The sequence below is a fragment of the Marmota monax genome, unplaced genomic scaffold (assembly GCF_021218885.2).
Source record: "Marmota monax isolate L192 unplaced genomic scaffold, Marmota_monax_Labrador192_F-V1.1 WCK01_AAM20220418_F8-fsc00008, whole genome shotgun sequence".
Lineage (NCBI taxonomy): Eukaryota > Metazoa > Chordata > Mammalia > Rodentia > Sciuridae > Marmota > Marmota monax.
The window spans coordinates 7,511,537-7,528,341 of NW_026694432.1; the positions used below are offsets into that span (position 1 = coordinate 7,511,537).

The 16,805-nt window shown below is 43.3% G+C and overlaps 1 protein-coding gene across 1 annotated transcript; it reads right to left on the reverse strand.

Moving 5' to 3' along the window:
- Window positions 1-551: 551 nt before the first annotated feature.
- Window positions 552-16,384, reverse strand: Tmem269 (transmembrane protein 269). Its single transcript, XM_058570751.1, has 6 exons — window positions 15,424-16,384; window positions 12,620-12,757; window positions 9,612-9,709; window positions 8,814-8,972; window positions 7,718-7,918; window positions 552-3,968 (listed from the first exon to the last, which is right to left on the reverse strand). Exons 1-6 carry the CDS (start codon window positions 15,525-15,527, stop codon window positions 3,847-3,849), a joined length of 822 nt encoding a protein of 273 aa, XP_058426734.1. The 5' UTR covers window positions 15,528-16,384; the 3' UTR covers window positions 552-3,846.
- Between the last annotated feature and the right edge of the window lie 421 nt (window positions 16,385-16,805).

The following is a 16,805-nucleotide window of genomic DNA, read 5'->3' on the forward strand; positions in this document are numbered from 1 at the left end:
GGAAATGCTTTAACTTTCTAATAACCAAGTAATACAAGAGATTGTTTGGAAAGATTCCTACCCTTCTTGAACTGCTTGTATTAACATGTCTCATCCATGGGTATACTTTTGTCCTGGAGAAGCATCCTAGTAGGGCAGTGTTTTTCAAACTACAGGTGGTTTTAAAATCAGCTTACTAAATTGACTTTTCTTTTTAATGAGATAAATTTGAAAATATCATACGTGAAGGCTGGAAGTGTAGCTCAGAGGTAGATTGTGTGTTTAGCATGCTGAGGCCCTGGGTTCAATCCTCAGAACCAAAAGAAAAAATAAACAAAATCATATATGATAAGGATATTGTTTCATGAAGCTTTTGTTTCAGGTTTATATGTTTATATACATTCATATGCTTATATTAAATTTGATACAAATATTATCTCTTACTGAGTTACAGCTTTACAGAAAAATTTGAGGTACAAGAAGATGCCTGAGGGTTGGGGATGTCACTCAGTGGGAGAGCACTTGCCTGGCATGCACCAGGCCCTGGGCTCAATCCCCAGCATTACCCCCCCCCAAAAAAAAAAAAAAACCTGACCCAAGATGGGAATGGGTCATCACTTTATTCATATTTTAAATAACAAAAAGGAGTCATCTTCTGAATAATACTAGGGTAAGGGCTCCAGATGCCTTTTTGTCCATAATTGGAATAGCATTGAATGCCAAGACTCTTATAGGTATAATCAGTGAAAACTAGGAACACATTCTGCTCATCTGTCTAGGATTCCCTAATCCTGAGGTAAGAGATCATCTTTTTGAAGCCCTACATCAAAAAAATCAATAATGAGAACATTGACAGAGGTCAGGCTGTCAAGATTTAATTAGGTCTATTACTTACTAATTGTGTGTGCAAGTTTTAATCTTCGTAGGTAATTCTTAAACTTTGGTTTCAGGACATTTTTACACTTAAAATTAAGGACCCAAAAGAACTTTTGTTTATGCAGGTTGTATGTATCATTTTGCCATGTTATAAATGAATAAAAGTTTGAAATGTTAATTAATTTTAAAATGTAGAATAAAAGTCCATTATAAATTAACTATGTATGTGCACAAGCATTTGTGATACTGGGGACTGAACCCAAGGGCACTCTACCACTGAGCAACATCCCCAGAACTTATTTATTTTGAGACAGGATCTCTGTAAGTTCTCAGGCTGCCTGGAACTTACAATCCTCTTGCCTTAGCCTTCTGAGTTGCGGGAATTACAGGCATGCACCAATGCACTAAACCATAAATGCATTGGTCATTTCGAAAATACCCGGTTCACTGAATTATGCTGGTCTTCCCAATGTTGACACATTGCATTATGCAACATCAAAAGTACATATTCATTCATATCCCACCAAACTCACAGGAAAACTCTTAAAGAGAATTAGAAAGGGGTCAAGCTCACAATGATAGATACAAGTTTTCCCAAAAAACAGATTTTCACATGGAAACTAAAATTTTATCCCTGGCAACAAAGAATGTTTCTTGAAGTGACAGGCTTACTCAATTCATATTTCAAGAAAACCAGTCTGAACAACCCTAGTTTGTCTGTTAATAATCCTTTGTTGTTTCATAAGGAAAGAAGTCAGTTCAACTCAAACTCAAACCAGGACTTTCCTGGAGAAAACATTACCTCTGTATACAGCAGGAGTATTTCAGGCATGTTTTCCATTTCGTTGCACAGAAAATGTTAAAAAGGTACACTCAAGAGTGAATATTTAATAAAATTAATAACTTTTATTGCCTCATCAAAAGCATTCTTAAGTGAAACTGCTTTGTTTTCCTTAAAGGAGCCAGTGGTGGTGGAAAGTGCCCTGACTCCCAGGACCAGCTGGAGTCACAACAAGACATGATTTTGCTCCATTAGTAAAAACATCACAGTAACATTGCAGTCCCTGTTTTCAGATTATTGAGAAGATAATTTTGATCCTGAAAGGGTCTCAGGAACCCCAGAGGTCTACAGACCATACTTTGAGAACTTCTGGCCTTAAGCCTGTGGTCCCCTACCTCACTGGATTGTTTAGGGCATTAAGTGAAACAGTAAAATGCAAGGACAGTTCTTCACATAATACATATTAATTATGCATTTACTGTATGTACATTGTAGATATGAACTATTATTACCATTATTTTAAGTTGAAGGATATATATGGGAAGAGGAAGGTAGAAAGGAGAAAAAGAGCAATTTAGCATTTAACACCTTTTCCATGTCATTCACTATTCTAGGTATTTTATGCATTGTATTTAGTCCATAAAACCCTGGGAGGAAGTAAATCTTCCACTTTATGATAAGGAAGTGGGTTGAGAGAAATTAAACACTTTACTCAAGTTTACAGAGCTAAAAATGTAGCAGAATTCTCTGTCATTTGGGTCTGCTCACTAGACAAAATAGTCCTTCAGGTTGGGAATAGCAGATCAAGAGGCACATCTACACTCAACCCAGAGTTTAAGACTAGTGGAACTGCTTAGACCCCTCAGATTCCACTAAGGTACTATAGTATAGTAACCTGTGTATAACTCACTAGAATCCACAAATCAATTCATCCTTAAAGTAAATATTATTGTCACAGAACTATGTAAATGTAAACTGAAGCAGTTTAAAACTTTAGTGGGATACAGAATATTCATCTAACCATGAGGACAATACAAATGATGTAAGAGACATGACTAGAAAGTAGTAGAGAAGAGGATGCTACCTGCTCCTCTACAGTTAAATCAGAGTGATGTGGGCTTCTTTGGATTAGTATTTTTAAAAAATCCTACTGTAAATTTGATGCTTATTTACCACAAGCACTTGTGAAAACTTCAAAGTCAGATGTGGTAAAAGGTGCTCTGGCGCCACCTTTGGGCAAGGAGCAGAATTCACTAGCCATCCTCTTGGCGTCCCATCTGGATCCAAAGTCCAAGGGCCACTTTGTGGCTCACTATATCCAGTGGACCCAAGTTCTCTGTGAGCACAACTTTACCATACAATACTGTTTATTTCTATTTGATTTGTATTTGACAATCATTTGATAATGGACAATACTATATTTGATGTATGTAGGAGATGAAGTAGCATTTTATTATCTAGAGTTTAGTGTTGAGAGTTTAGGAAAGACATCCAGGAAGCCAGAGGATGCCCTGTGCTGCCAATTCATCCAATCTGTACCAAAGTAACAGGCAGGAGGTTTTTTGTTTGTTTTTTGCAGTGCTGGAGATTGAACCTAGGGCCTTATGCATGCAAGGCAAGCACTCTACCAGCTGAGCTATATCTCTAGCCCGTGAGGCAGAAGCTTTAGACTGTTAAAAGGCAGAATTTTTAAGTTACAAGACTCTACACATATTCCAAGCAGACAGTGTAACTGTCCTGTGACAGGTTCTGTAGCGTCCGCAAGTGTAAAACATGAGCCCACCCCAACACTAGGGTAATTCTGATTCTGATCTAGCAGGGCTGAGATGGAGGCTATACCAACTCTGGAGGCCTCTCTCCTTCCCATGGGATACACCTTAATGCACAAGTTCAGCTAGCTAGTGACACAGCTGGAACACAAACTCAGCCCAAACTTAGCTTGGGGAAAAAAAAAATCTGTTCCACATGACATGTACAAGTCTTGCCTCAAAGAGAACCAGAACCCTGAATAAAGAGAAAGAAGCAATGGCTTCCAGGCCTACTGTGGGTTGCTGTGATTCAAGACAACAGAGATTGCATTATCTAGCAAATGACAACACAGGCACAAGTAAAAGCTTTAGTGAGGTTAAATAAGGCCAGGCTTGGCCCGATATGCTGGAACAAATCCCACAAAGGTCAGCAGGAGTTGGTAGAGCTGCAGCTCCTCAGTGCTAGAATCTAAAACAGGCTGCCCTGCTCCACACAGCATCTGGGAAGAAGATGTAGGAGAGTGACCACATCAGACAGTAAAACGCAGTGAGGGAGAATGGGAAGAAAAACACCATGAAGACACCTGGAAGAAGCAAAACAGACATTCAGTTGTTTGTTTGTTTGTTTGTTTTATAGTTTTTTAGTTGTAGATGGACACAATACCTTTATCTTTATTTATTTTTATGTGGTGCTGGGGATCGAACCCAGTGCCTCACACATGCTAGGCAAGCGCTCTCCCACTGAGCCACAACCCCAGCCCCCAGACACTTAGCAGCAAAAAAGAGACAGGAGCCCTGTCTTTAAGTTCAGTTTAGTGGATTTTTGCAAATAACTAGACAATTGTACCTTAATACACTTCTATATTTCCTTTTTTTTTTTTTTTTGGAAGAAACCAGTCCTAGGAAGAATAAATGTGAGTTGCCCAGATCCTTCATTGGCGAAAGGGGGAATCTTCCTAATTACTTTGAGTTTAATATGGAAAAATGGGCAATACCATATTTTATGTATGCAGGAAGGAGTTAACACAGCAGGCCTGAGACTGCCATCCCTAGAAAGGCCTGGGTGCAAGGTTGGCCATGGCCAGCAGATCCCACGTTAATAGGAAACTTCTAAGTGATCTGAGTGACTCATTGTGTCTAGGCTGTCCAAGCCCAGTGGTTTGTGCTGAATACCTGCTTTACTTTTGAGAGTTTGGGACTTGGGTACATGCTGGGTAGAGAGTTCCTAGGTGACCAGTCCACAGTAAAAACCAAGTCTCTTATTGAGCTTCCCTAGCAAACAACAAAACATGAATCATGACAATTCAGTGCTGGAGGAATTAAGCGTGCCTGTGTGATTCCACTGCAAGTGAACTCTTGGAAGCTTGCACTCAGTTTCCTCTGAGCCTCATCCCATGCACTTTTCCTTTGTGCTGATCTTGCTTTGTATCCTTTTTCTCTAATCAATCATAGCCCTGAATAAGATAAGATGCTGAGTCCTGTGGATCCTCCTAACAAATCACCAAACCTGGAAGTGGTCTTGGGGACTCCCAATACAAGTTGAACCTCAGATTCACCACCAAAAAGGCAAAGGACAGCCTCATTAGTGGCATATCTAAATATTCTGCTAGATATTGTGCATAAATTATATTATCTATACTTCATAATAATCTTATAGTTTAGAATTGTCTGTTTTTCAGGCAAGAGGAATATCAATAGCAGCCATCTTTTTTATTTGTTCTTTTTAGCTATACATGACAATAGAATATATTTTGACATATTAACATATGAAGTATAACTTCAGATTCTTGTGGTTGTACATGCTGTGGAGTCATACTGGTTGTGTATTCATATATGAACATAGGAAAGTTATGTCTGATTCATTCTACTGTCTTTCCTATTCCCATCCTCCTCCCTTCCCTTCATTCCCCTTTGTCTGATCCAATGAACTTCTATTCTCTACCCCACACTGTGTGTTAGCATCTACATATCAGAGAGAATATTCACCCTTTGGTTTTTTTTTGCTATTGGCTTATTTCACTTAGCATGATAGTCTCCAGTTCCATCCATTTACCAGCAAATGCCACAATTTCATTCTTATTTATGACTAAGTAATATTCCATTGTGTATATATACCACATTTTCTTTATCCATTCATCTGTTGAAGGACACCTAGGTTGGTTCCATAGCTTAGCTACTATGAATAAAGCTAACAGCAGCCATCTGGAAATCCACCCAATGAGATTCATGTATTAACTGGTGTCAAAATCTGTGAGATACAGTTTCCTCCTTGTCTCACATAGCCAAGACAACCTGGAAGGCTGAGGCCAAATGCATGGTTTACTTTGAGAAGAGAGCATCAGTAGTATCTACAGGAGCAAAGAACACTGTGGGAAATCTTGTTGTGAGTTTGGAAAGGGAAGCTGGAGAAGACGGAGTGCAGGGGGGTGGGGGGTTGGCTAGGAGTTATCACCTCTGGCACACATCTGTGCCAGAGAATTCAGAATTACCTCATCTTACTTCAATGATCCTGCAAAGTAGGGATTTTTGCCTTTGTTTCACAGATGAAAAATATGAGCTCAAAACAATGAGGTATTAGCCAAGTCACACAGCTACTATGTGCTGAAATTAGAACTTGAACTCAGATCTGTTAAGCTCAAAACCCAGATTCTCACCACCATTCTGCCTCCACCACCTAAGGAATAGGAAGGGCCAGCACTGAGAACTTGGATAGGGTTGTTGGTGCTAATGCTACAAAAGGTATGAACCCTAAAGGCAAGATCAGGATAGAACCAAGGACCCTATAAACTACAGCAGACTCACCACAAAGGAATAATGGGAAAAACAGTATCCCCAAGATTATTGTTTTGCTTATGTGTGCACATTTTAAAAGAAAAAAAATCAAAATTCCTTAAAGAAAGCTGTAAATGAAGGAAAAAACTAGGAAGACATCTTCCAGGGCCCCAGTGTGGCAGGAACATCAGAGCCTGAAACCCAGCGCTGGATTGCTTAAACTCAAAACTTCTGAGTCACCCAGGACTCCTCCCCTTCCCATGGCATCTACTCTATTTCAACATGTTTCTGAAGTCCAGTCACTTCTCAGCTCCACACTATCATCTTCTCCCATCTGAACAAAAGTTTGGCTTTCCTGCTTCCAGCCTCAGGGCTCTACCTCTGTTCTCCACAATGGAGTCAGAGTGATCCTTGGAAACTGCCTCCCTGATCACGTCACTTCCTGCAAAAATATGCTTGAGGTTTCTCATTGGCCTTTAGATCAAATCCCAATCCTGTCTAAACTGCCTACTTCACTGGTCTCATTTTGTATCACGGGTTCTTGGCAAGTTCCAGCCACACCGCTCCGCTAATACTTCCAACACCTTCTGGCTCAGAACAAAAAACTGTTTCCTCTGTCTGAGCCTCCTACTCACCTGAAGGCTCAACTTGCAGGACTCACTTAAATGTACTACCTTAAGGATCCTTTCCCTCCCTTTAGGCCATCTCAATCTATACCAGGCCACTCTATGACACTGTCTCAGAGCATCATCCTGTTCTTCGTGGTACACCAAAACTATCTATTTCTAGTCTGGCAGGAGAATTGCAACTTCAAGGTCAGTCTCAGCAACTTAACAAGATCCTGTCTCAAAAAAAGGAGGTAGCTGTGGATGTGGCTCAGTGGTAGAGCAACCTGGGTTCAATTCCCAGTACTGGAAGAAAAAAAAGACCATATGCTTCTAGTTATTTCTACTTTGGTGTCTTTCTCCCCCATCTGTCAATTCTGAGGCAGGAACTATGTGTAGATTGCTTCCCAGTACCTGGCACATAATAGGTGTTCCCTAAATTTCTATAGAACTCATTAACATTCAACAAATAATGATTAAACATTGGCATAATGCTTGGTATAATTTATCGGTATAATTCTAGGAATTGGGGATTATAGTATATTAATACAAGAGAACGGATTTGGGGTAGATTTAGTGTCTGTTTGGTTTTGTTACTGGGAATTGAACCCAGGGGCACTTTATCACTGAGCTACATCCCCTGTCCTTTTTTTATTTTTATTTTGAAACAGGGTCTCACTAAGCTGCTGAGGCTGGCCTTAAACTTGCAATCCTCCTGCCTCAGCCTCTTGAGTTCCTAGGATTACAGGCATGTGCCACTACGCTCAGAAGTGTAGGTTAAGTGTTCACAGATCATTTTTAAAAACTAGTAAATATATACTGTGTCAGATGATGATGAATTCTATGGTGAAAAATAAAGCAAGGTAGAAGAGTAGATAGGGAATTCTGGGGTAGCCAGGAAAGGCAATATTAATAGATCCACCACTAGTGACATTTGAAAGAGTATTTTCACTCACCTCCCACATAAACTGCTTTTTTCCAACTGTCTGACTCCAGAATTTCATCATATGGGTAGTAGCTCTGGTCTATCATGAATAGCATCATAAGTGAAGCCATGCAGCCGAGGATGAAAGGGTTGCCTTTGGTCAGAAGGGAGGTGGAAGCCAAAACACAGGAAGCATAGGGGCAGGGTAGACCCTTATAGGATAAGGAAACTTCTGCCAGGGAAAGAAACATGGGGTCAGGTTAGCTGCTTCTCCTGATCTAGGGGCATCTAAATGAATCCATCCCCCTTCTCTCTGGGTCTTCCCTCCTTAGGCTTATTTGTTTGTGGTACTGGTAATTGAACCCAATACCTTGTACACCCTAGGCAAGTGCTCTCCTACTGAGCTACATCCCCAACCCTGGATCTTCCCTCCTAGACTACAAAATTCCCTTGGGCCCAGAGGCAGTGGCAGCTGCAGAATCACTTAGTTGTTCAAAACAGATGTTGTGTGGGTTTGCATGTACCCTGGCCCCTGGGAAGTCCCTGCTGATAGGGTCCTAGAGTGGTCTGTAGATCAAAGTCTGGGGTCTCCTCCCAGCTCTGCCTCTGACTGACCTTGTGACCTTTGGCAAATCCTTCCCTCTCTAGGTTTTAGTTTCCCCATCACTTAAAGGCTACAGTACAATCAGCTGCAAAATGACAAACAGTGGGACCCTTTATGCAAGCAAAATCTTACAGGGAAACATTTCCTGGTATCTTAAACCAGATGTTCTGCTTAAGGTAGTTTTTCATCTCCCCTCTGCCCCTCCTGTACTTGCCCTCCCTATCTTTGTGGCCTTAGGAAAGAAACTTCCCTTACCACGGTTAGCTTTCTCCTGTTTCGGGGGGAACTGGAGTATGACCCCCATTTCTAGAGTCCATGAAATGATGTTCTCCAACCAAAAACCACACAATGAAAGAGGTACAGTTGATCCAATAAATGAAGACCTCTCTCAGATGAGGACTCTATCAAGGTAGCCTGAAACTTTTGCGGGGCTTGGGGCATGCAAGAAGGAAGGAAGAGGGCTTCTAGCTTCCAACAGCTCCTTCCTCTCTGTGGTGCCCTACCCTCACCTTCCTAAGGCTACGTGGGTTCCACTCACCAGATGAATAAAAACACAGGCGGAAAGAAGTGGTTAACACATAGAGGACGGCCAGGAACCCATTCAGCGGCCCATCCGCACCAAGGAGAAGGGCCGAGGCCAGGCCAAAGGTGGTGAAGACAGCAAAGTCATTCAGCTCAGCTCCTGTTCGAGAGGCCCAACACTCATATGTTGTCACCTTAGCCTTCCTGGGTGGACATGGGGTCGGGGGCAGAGCTGGAGGGGTCCTAAGGTCCCTAGAGTGGTCTGTAGATCAAAGTCTGGGGTCTCCTCCAAGCTCTGCCTCTGAATGACCTTGTGGCCTTTGGCAAATCCTTCCAGGTATTAGTTTCCCCATAACTTAAAAGTTGCATTACAATCGACTGCAAAACGACAAGCAGTGGGACCCTTTATGCAAGCCAAATCTTATAGGGAAACATTTCCTGGAATCTTAAACCAGATGCTCTGCCTAAGGTAGTTTTTCATCTCCCCACTGCCCCCCCCCCCCACCTTCCCCACTTCCTCTCTAATACTTGGATCCACCCAGGACAGGGAGGCAGGGCCAATGAGGATACTGAATGCCAGGACAAAAATTACCCAAAGATGGATAAGTGAGCCTGCAGAGGAGCTGATCTAGGCTGCAAGGCTCCCTAACTCCTGCTCCAGGGCTGCTCAGCTATTCTTAGATGCACATGAACAGAAATGAGAGATGGTGAAAAAGTCTGCTGGATGTTAGAGGGTGGGTAGTGACCCAAGATGGACGCTCCCAGGGGAAGGGATTTGGGGCCTGAAGCCAGGACTCACCTGATTTGCATAATATGTTGAATTGTCTGTTCATAGCCCCTATTGCCATGTCTAGCAGGAAGCTGATCAGAAGCGTCCAGGAGGCAGACTGAGGTTTCCTGAAGTGCAGGCCAGCAGGCCCAAACAGGTCAGTTCATTTAAGTCTCCACTGGACAACTTCTCCCGCCACCAATACACTAATATACTCCCTGAACACTTATGCCCACCCAAGCATATCCTCTATGCTCACCTCCTTTCTAGTATATTCCACCTTACACTCATATACACTCATACCCTCACATACACCTATATCCTTCTCAAACACATAACCCATAGTCTTTTTTTATTTTTTATCTTTTGGTTCTAAGGACTGAACCCAGAGTTCAATATACCACTGAGCTAACCACCCCAAGCCTTTTCAATTGATCAACTGATTGATTGATCTATTGATTTAGAGACAGGGTCTCATTAAATTGCCAAGGCTGGCCTTGAACTTGCTATCATCCTGTCTCAGCCTCCAGAGACACTGGGATTACAGGCATGTGCCACTGGGCCCAGTTTAACCCATCCTCTTAAAGGATTTCTCTAAATCCCTGTGGGTAATCTCTAAGGCTCCCTCTGACTCTAAATTCCAGGCATATTTGATGGCCCAGGTATCATTCTTAGGTCCTAATCCAGCCCCTGCCACCATCTCATCATGAATTCTCAGATAAATCACTATCCTGCTCTAGGCCTTTTCCCCTCCACTTGCAAAATGAGGGGTACATGCTAAATGAATTATTTAATAGATATAAACCTATTCAGATGATCTGTTTCTCCTTGTGTGAGTTTTGGTAGCTTATATCTTCTAAGGAATTGATCCATTTCACCCAGGCTATCACATTTGTACGAACGTAGTGATGGCCCCTCTTTAATTTCTGATATTGGTAATTTGTGTCTTCTCTCCTTTTTCTTGGTTATCCTGGTCAGAAGTATATCAATTTTATTGACATTTTCAAAAAATCAGCTAATGATTCCATTGATTTTTCTCTATTAATTTCCTATTTTAATTTCTTTAATTGCCACTCTATTTTTTATTTTTGTGTGGAACTGAGGGTTGAACTCAGGGCCTTGCACATGTGAGGCAAGTGCTCCACTGCTGAGCTATATTGCTAACCCTATTTTTATTATTTCTTTTTTTCTGCTCTGAATTTGCTCTTCTTTTTCTTGTTTCTGAAGGTGAAAGTTTAGATTATTGATTTTTGATCTTATTTTCTAATACAGCAATGTACCATATAATGACATTTTAGTCTACTACAAACCATATGTATAATATAAAAGACAGTGGTCCCAGAAGATATCACCTAGTGATGTCACAGCTTTCTTAGTTTATGATATTCCAACAAAATCACCTACTGTTTTGTTTCTCAGAACATCACATTGTTAAGCAATGCATGACTGTAAATGTATTCAAGGCTATGAATTTCCATCTAAGCCCTGCTTTTCCTGCATCCAACAAATTGTGGTAAATTGTATTTTCATTTCAAAATATTTTTAGATGTTATTTTGAGATTTCTTTTATCCATGTATCATCTAGAAATATGTTGTTTAATCTCCAAATAGTGCTGGATTTTCCAGCTCTCTTTCCATTATTGATTTCTAGTTTAATTCCATGTTACCTGAGATGATACTTTGTATGATTTCTGATTTTTAAATTTGTTAAGGTGTATTTTATGACCCAGAATGTGGTCCATCTTAGTTAATGTTCTAAGTGAGCTTGAGAAAAATGTGTATTCTACTGGTATTGGATAGTCTATAAATGTCAATTATATCCAGTGACTGATGGTGTTTTAGAATTTAACTATGTCCTTGCTGATTTTCTGTATGCAGGATCTGCCAACTACTGACAGATAGGTGTTTAAATCTTTTACTAAAATGGTGGGTTTGTCAATTTCTCCTTGCAGTTCTACCAGTTGTGGTCTTGTGTATTTTGATGCTTTAAATGATTTCAAAGGACTCTTTCAGACCTCATGTTCTTGAGTCCTGAACCTTGTCCAGCACATGTTCCCAATGCCCTCTGAAAATAGCCACCATAGTTCTAAGCAACCTGTCCTAGGAGGTCCATTCCCAGACTGCAAGGTGACTACAATGCTTAGGTGGCCTAGCAGAAGCAAACAGAGAGCTTAACCTCAGACTTCACCTGTCCCTTGTTTAGACCCAGACCTAAGGATTAAAAGAGAACTAAGGCTAAATAAAAAATATTTATCATACTATTGTGGTATGAAAAACCACACTCCCAGAAGATTTGGCTGAACTAATAAGACAGAGATTTTCTGCTTGCAGATATACCCATGTGCACAATTTATTAGACTCCAAAAATCCAAAATTAGAGAATCAAAAATTTTTTTAATATAGGAGGGAGCTTAAATATCATTTTCTTCTCATGTGGATAAAAAAAAAAAAAGATCCAAAAAGAAATCACTTGCTGATGGCTATAGAGAATCAAATAGATTAGGAGGATATTATTTGCATTATAAAGGATTTATCTTTAAGAAGCTGACTTCTCAAAGACATTGAAACATGATTCAATTCATAGAAACATAATTTGCTTATATAAATTGCTTTGGAGGCACATAATATGTGTTTTGGACTTTCCAGAACAGTGCTGATTTCAAATATTCTGCCAGGTCATATGTTCTAATTTAAGAATCAGAAAATATGAATGGAAGATGAAAATCTCTTGATTTTTCTTATAAAAACCATTCTAGGCTTCCATAACTTAAGGAACTTCAGAGATCATAATGCAAGCACCTCAATTTTATGGAAGGAGAAATTGAGGCCAAGAGCTGTGACCTAGTGAAGGTTGTATATCATATTGGTGGCACAACTGAGGCTAGAATTTTGGCCTCTGACTTGGAAGACATTGTTCTTTTTCCTGCCCCCCAGTTGACCCCAGGGCTGTGGGGCCTGCCTCTCTAGACTCCCCCTCACCTTTCCTCATGCCATGGGCTCCAGCACTTGGCTAAGAGCATGCTGGGCCCCAGACCTACCTGCTGACGCTGCAGAAGATGGAGAAGAGCCCCAGAACCATGTTGGCCAGGGACAAGGCACTGGTAACATCCTTCCAGGAAAATTCATTTATCTTGGGCTGCCTCCTGTTATGGCTGGGGCATTGACCTGGGGCCCAGGAGAGAGGGAAAAGAAGTTTCCAAGGTCAAGAAGTCCCAAAAGAGGCTCCCAAGGACCTGGTAGCTTCTGTGGCCTTAGACCTCATCCCAGAACTACACCCTCCCCAGACAGTGTCACAAGCTAGATTAAGGACAAGAGGTGGATGAAGGAGACATAGGAAGGAAAGACAAAGGTGCTGAAGGTGGAGGGTCCTGGGAAAGCTCAGTAGCAGAGCAGGTGAACTCATGCAACCATAGTTTCTACTTGCTCTCTGACTCACCTCCTGTCCCCTTGACCCTCCTGGCACCCCCCTGGCCTCCATCTGGGAAATTGGCCTTTGTCATATCCTAAGAGCTGGCTTGAGAGAGCAGTGGATTCAGAAGGCACCTTCGTCCCACAGGGCAAAGTTGTTCTCTCACAGACTAGGGCTGCAGCTGAGGTGTCCTAAAGCCCAAACCAGGTCCCAACCAGGAGAGCAGTTCCACCTCCAACAGCAGAGGAAATGAAAGGTACAAAATGAATATTCTCAGCATGCAGTGGTTCACCAAGTGCTTCTCATTATGGTCTTACTTCTGGTCCAGACCACCTTGGTAGATGGTACTATTGTTCTTCCCCGTTTTATGAACAAGAAAACAGAGGTTCAAAGAAATGTAGATATTTGCTCAGTTACATATTGAGTGAGTAGATCCAAACCCTGCCTGACACTGGAGCTGGTGCTGCTTCTGCTGGGGGATAGAACAGTGAGAAAGCTCCACTGGCCAGCCCTGCTAGGCAGCACCAGTCTCCCCTGCAGGGGTGGGCCATGCCCAGATCTCCTCTGGCCATCTAGCCTTTCACAGCACCAAGGAACTAGCCTCCTCTGTCCATCTTCACACCCTGCCTTATCTCTGCCTTTACCCTAAGATCAAACATGTATTCTTCACACATAAACTTCTTGTGAAACAGAGACCCTGTCCTGAGACAGAGAAGCCCCAGTGGCTGGAGTGAACATACCAGCCATACATATAATTCCAGGCTTGAGACAAATAGATCCTAAGGTGCTCCTGTGTCATTTTCTCATTTAATCCTCACTCACTTTAGATGTCAGGTTTTGCCTCCAGACAGTCCCTCCTATAACCCCAAGTGCTTCTGGTCTGAGTAATAGTTGAGACAAAACACTGTTCTTTCCCATAAACCCTGCCCCAAAATGTCAGAGGCTAGGAGGAGCTAGACTTGGGCTTGGGACTAGACTTTCTCAGGGTAGCACTGCAGGTCCCATAGGTTCACCAAAGGAAACCAGCAACTGTGTGGCCAAAGCCTTTGGGACTAACAAGACCTTCTCATGCCAGGGTCCCTTGAAGCTAAAGATGGGAAACAATGCAAGCCTGGGAAAGCTGGAAGAGAAAGGAGCAAAGGACTAGCTGCATAATCCCTCTCCATGAACCTACTACAGCTATCTCTCCTGGGTTTCAGGGCTGACCCCAGCAAGATCAGATACCTCTGCTGCTGAGCCAGGCACCTGTCAGCCTAACCCTCTATCTTCTAGAAGAACAGCATCCCAGCATCTCTGCCTCTCAAAACCAGTCAGCAGGTGCCCTGAGTCTTCTGATGATCAAGCCTTGTCTCATCTACTTTATGGTTGTTTAATTTTTAATCAATGATTAATCATGTGCTGAACTATTTCTTTCATTATCTACTCTGTTCCCAAAGCACTGTCACACCCAGGATTTCCATTGGTCCTGTGAGCTCTGTCAGGCAAGGATTATTATCCCTACTTTCCAAGGAAGGCAAAGAAAACAAAGAGGGGAAGACTTAGCTCAAGGTCACTTCAGACTGACAACTTCACCTTAAGTGTCCTTTCCTCGGTGTTTTGCTATCTACCAACCAAGAGGACTAAACATTGTATTGGTAATATGCTCAGCCTGGGCTATGGGATGGGAGAACCCTGGTCCCTGCCATCAAGGAACTTAAAGCTTGCTCAGAGGAATGAAACTCATGCATGTCTGTGGAGACTTACAGATTCCATTCATATGGGTACCTCATCTTACAGATGGGGAAACTGAGGTTTCAGAATTAGGTAGGTGACTTGCAGTAAATGGTGAAGCCAGGACTAGAATTGAGTCTCCCCTTCCCAAATGAAATGTCATTTGCAGCATAAAGAAAAGGTCCCAGATGTGAAAGGATGTGACCTTGAGGGTAAGGGCTGTTGAAATCCACTGAAATAAGGAATAACCCATTCATTCAGCAAACATGTATTCATGAGCAAGATATCGTGCCTGGAACTTGGGACACAGAGAAGATTAAGACCTGGCCTCAACTCCCAAGGAACAGCCAACCCCTGCTCTGAAAAAGAAACATGATCAGTCTACTTAGGGAACACAGATGGGACCCAACCTGCCACCAGGGAAAGGAAGCTTCTCAGACAAGGGGTCAGAGCTGAGGTTTTGTGTAGTCCTGGCCTACAAGAGCATCTGGTCACACCCCAGCTTCTTGCATGCCCCCAGGATAAGTATGACTTCTTCCTGTGGCATACCAGCCCTGCTCACTCCAGCACCCTCTCCCACTCCAGCACCCCTTACCCACTTTTCAGGACCTCCCTTGGGTCTTAGGTTGGATTGTGCTCTTATTTGGAAAGACTTTCTGACACCCTTCCTTCCCATCCCAGAGGCTGCAGGTGCTCCTCTGTAAGGTCACATCTTGTGCTCACCATGTGACACTTGGTACTCTGTACTGGCATTGCCTACCTTGTCTTTCTTCTTTGCTACAAAGGATGCAATCTGAGTGCAGACCGAGGTCCCTGGTGCCCAACATGAGGCCTGACAATAGGTGTTCAATGTCTGTTATATTAATGTACTTCAACACTCTGGTCTTCCTGAAGTCTTCTCACTGCACTAAATCTTTTCTGCCTGACATCTAACCCTTGTCATTGCGGCCTCCAAGAAGGCGTCTCAACTGAATTACCAATACCCCTGCTAGCCACTCAAATCTTCCATTTGTTCACTTTTCTTTCTTCTTTTTTTCTTTCCTTTTTTTCTGATGACTACTGTGTCAGGTACTATGTGTTTGGGGGACAGAGAGAACAAGACCCAGCCAGCACTCTCAAGAAGCTAGAGTCTGGTAGGTAGGGGAGGCAACTGTATGTAGGGACAAGTGACACATAGGACAAGGGCAAGTCCCAGCTGCTGTGGATGCAATAGGGAAAGAGACACTGGGACTGGGGTGGGGACCTGCAAGGATTCACCAGTGTGTAACTAGGGTATCTAAGGATGAATCACGTGGAGTGGGAGGGGGGAGACTTCTGGCCAAAGGAATTGGAGATGCAAAAGCATAGCGAGGAGGCAGGTCCCCAAGAGGACTGGTGGCTGGAGGAAAAGTTGGCAGGGAGGTCACAGGTTGTGACAATTGCAGCCTGTGGCAGGCGGTGCGATATTCAGGAAGGGAGCTATATTTTGGTCAGATACTGGTGGGGAGTGGAGGGTGGTTTGTGGGGTGCGAACAAATTGGAAAAAGGAAATCTGCAATTAACCTGATGAGTGGCGGAGGGATGTGAGAAAGGAGAAAGGTAGGGCGCCGCCCCGGAAGGCAAAGCTGAGTATGACCCTTGAAGTTTCTAGAAACAGGAACGAGTGGCAGCTCAGGCTTCGCCAAGAGCGAGCATGCTGGTGGGCTTTCTGGCAGGGACGCCCCACGCCTCCCCGCGCTCACCCCACCCCTTCTCTGGAGGCCAGCACTGGGCCCCCAACTCCGACTCCGCACCTTGGGGACCAGAACCCTCTGCTTCCTGCCTCGCGGGGCTGTCTCGAGGCCTGCCCAGGGCAGCCTGGACGCCAGGACCCGGCAGGAAATCGCATGGATCTGTCGGGCGGCCCCTCCGTAACCCCTACCTACGGCTCCACGCGAACGTTCACCTGGGGATGAGGCATTCCTCGATGGGGCTGGGGATAGGCACTCCTTCCCCCCTGCCTGTGCAGAGAAGGGGACCAGCCCAGGCGGGCACCGGCGCCACGGACCAAGCCTTTTACTCCTGGCTCTTAGCTCACAATCCCAAGGGTAGGGGAGGGGCTGCGGGCCAGAGGCAATGGGGGCCTC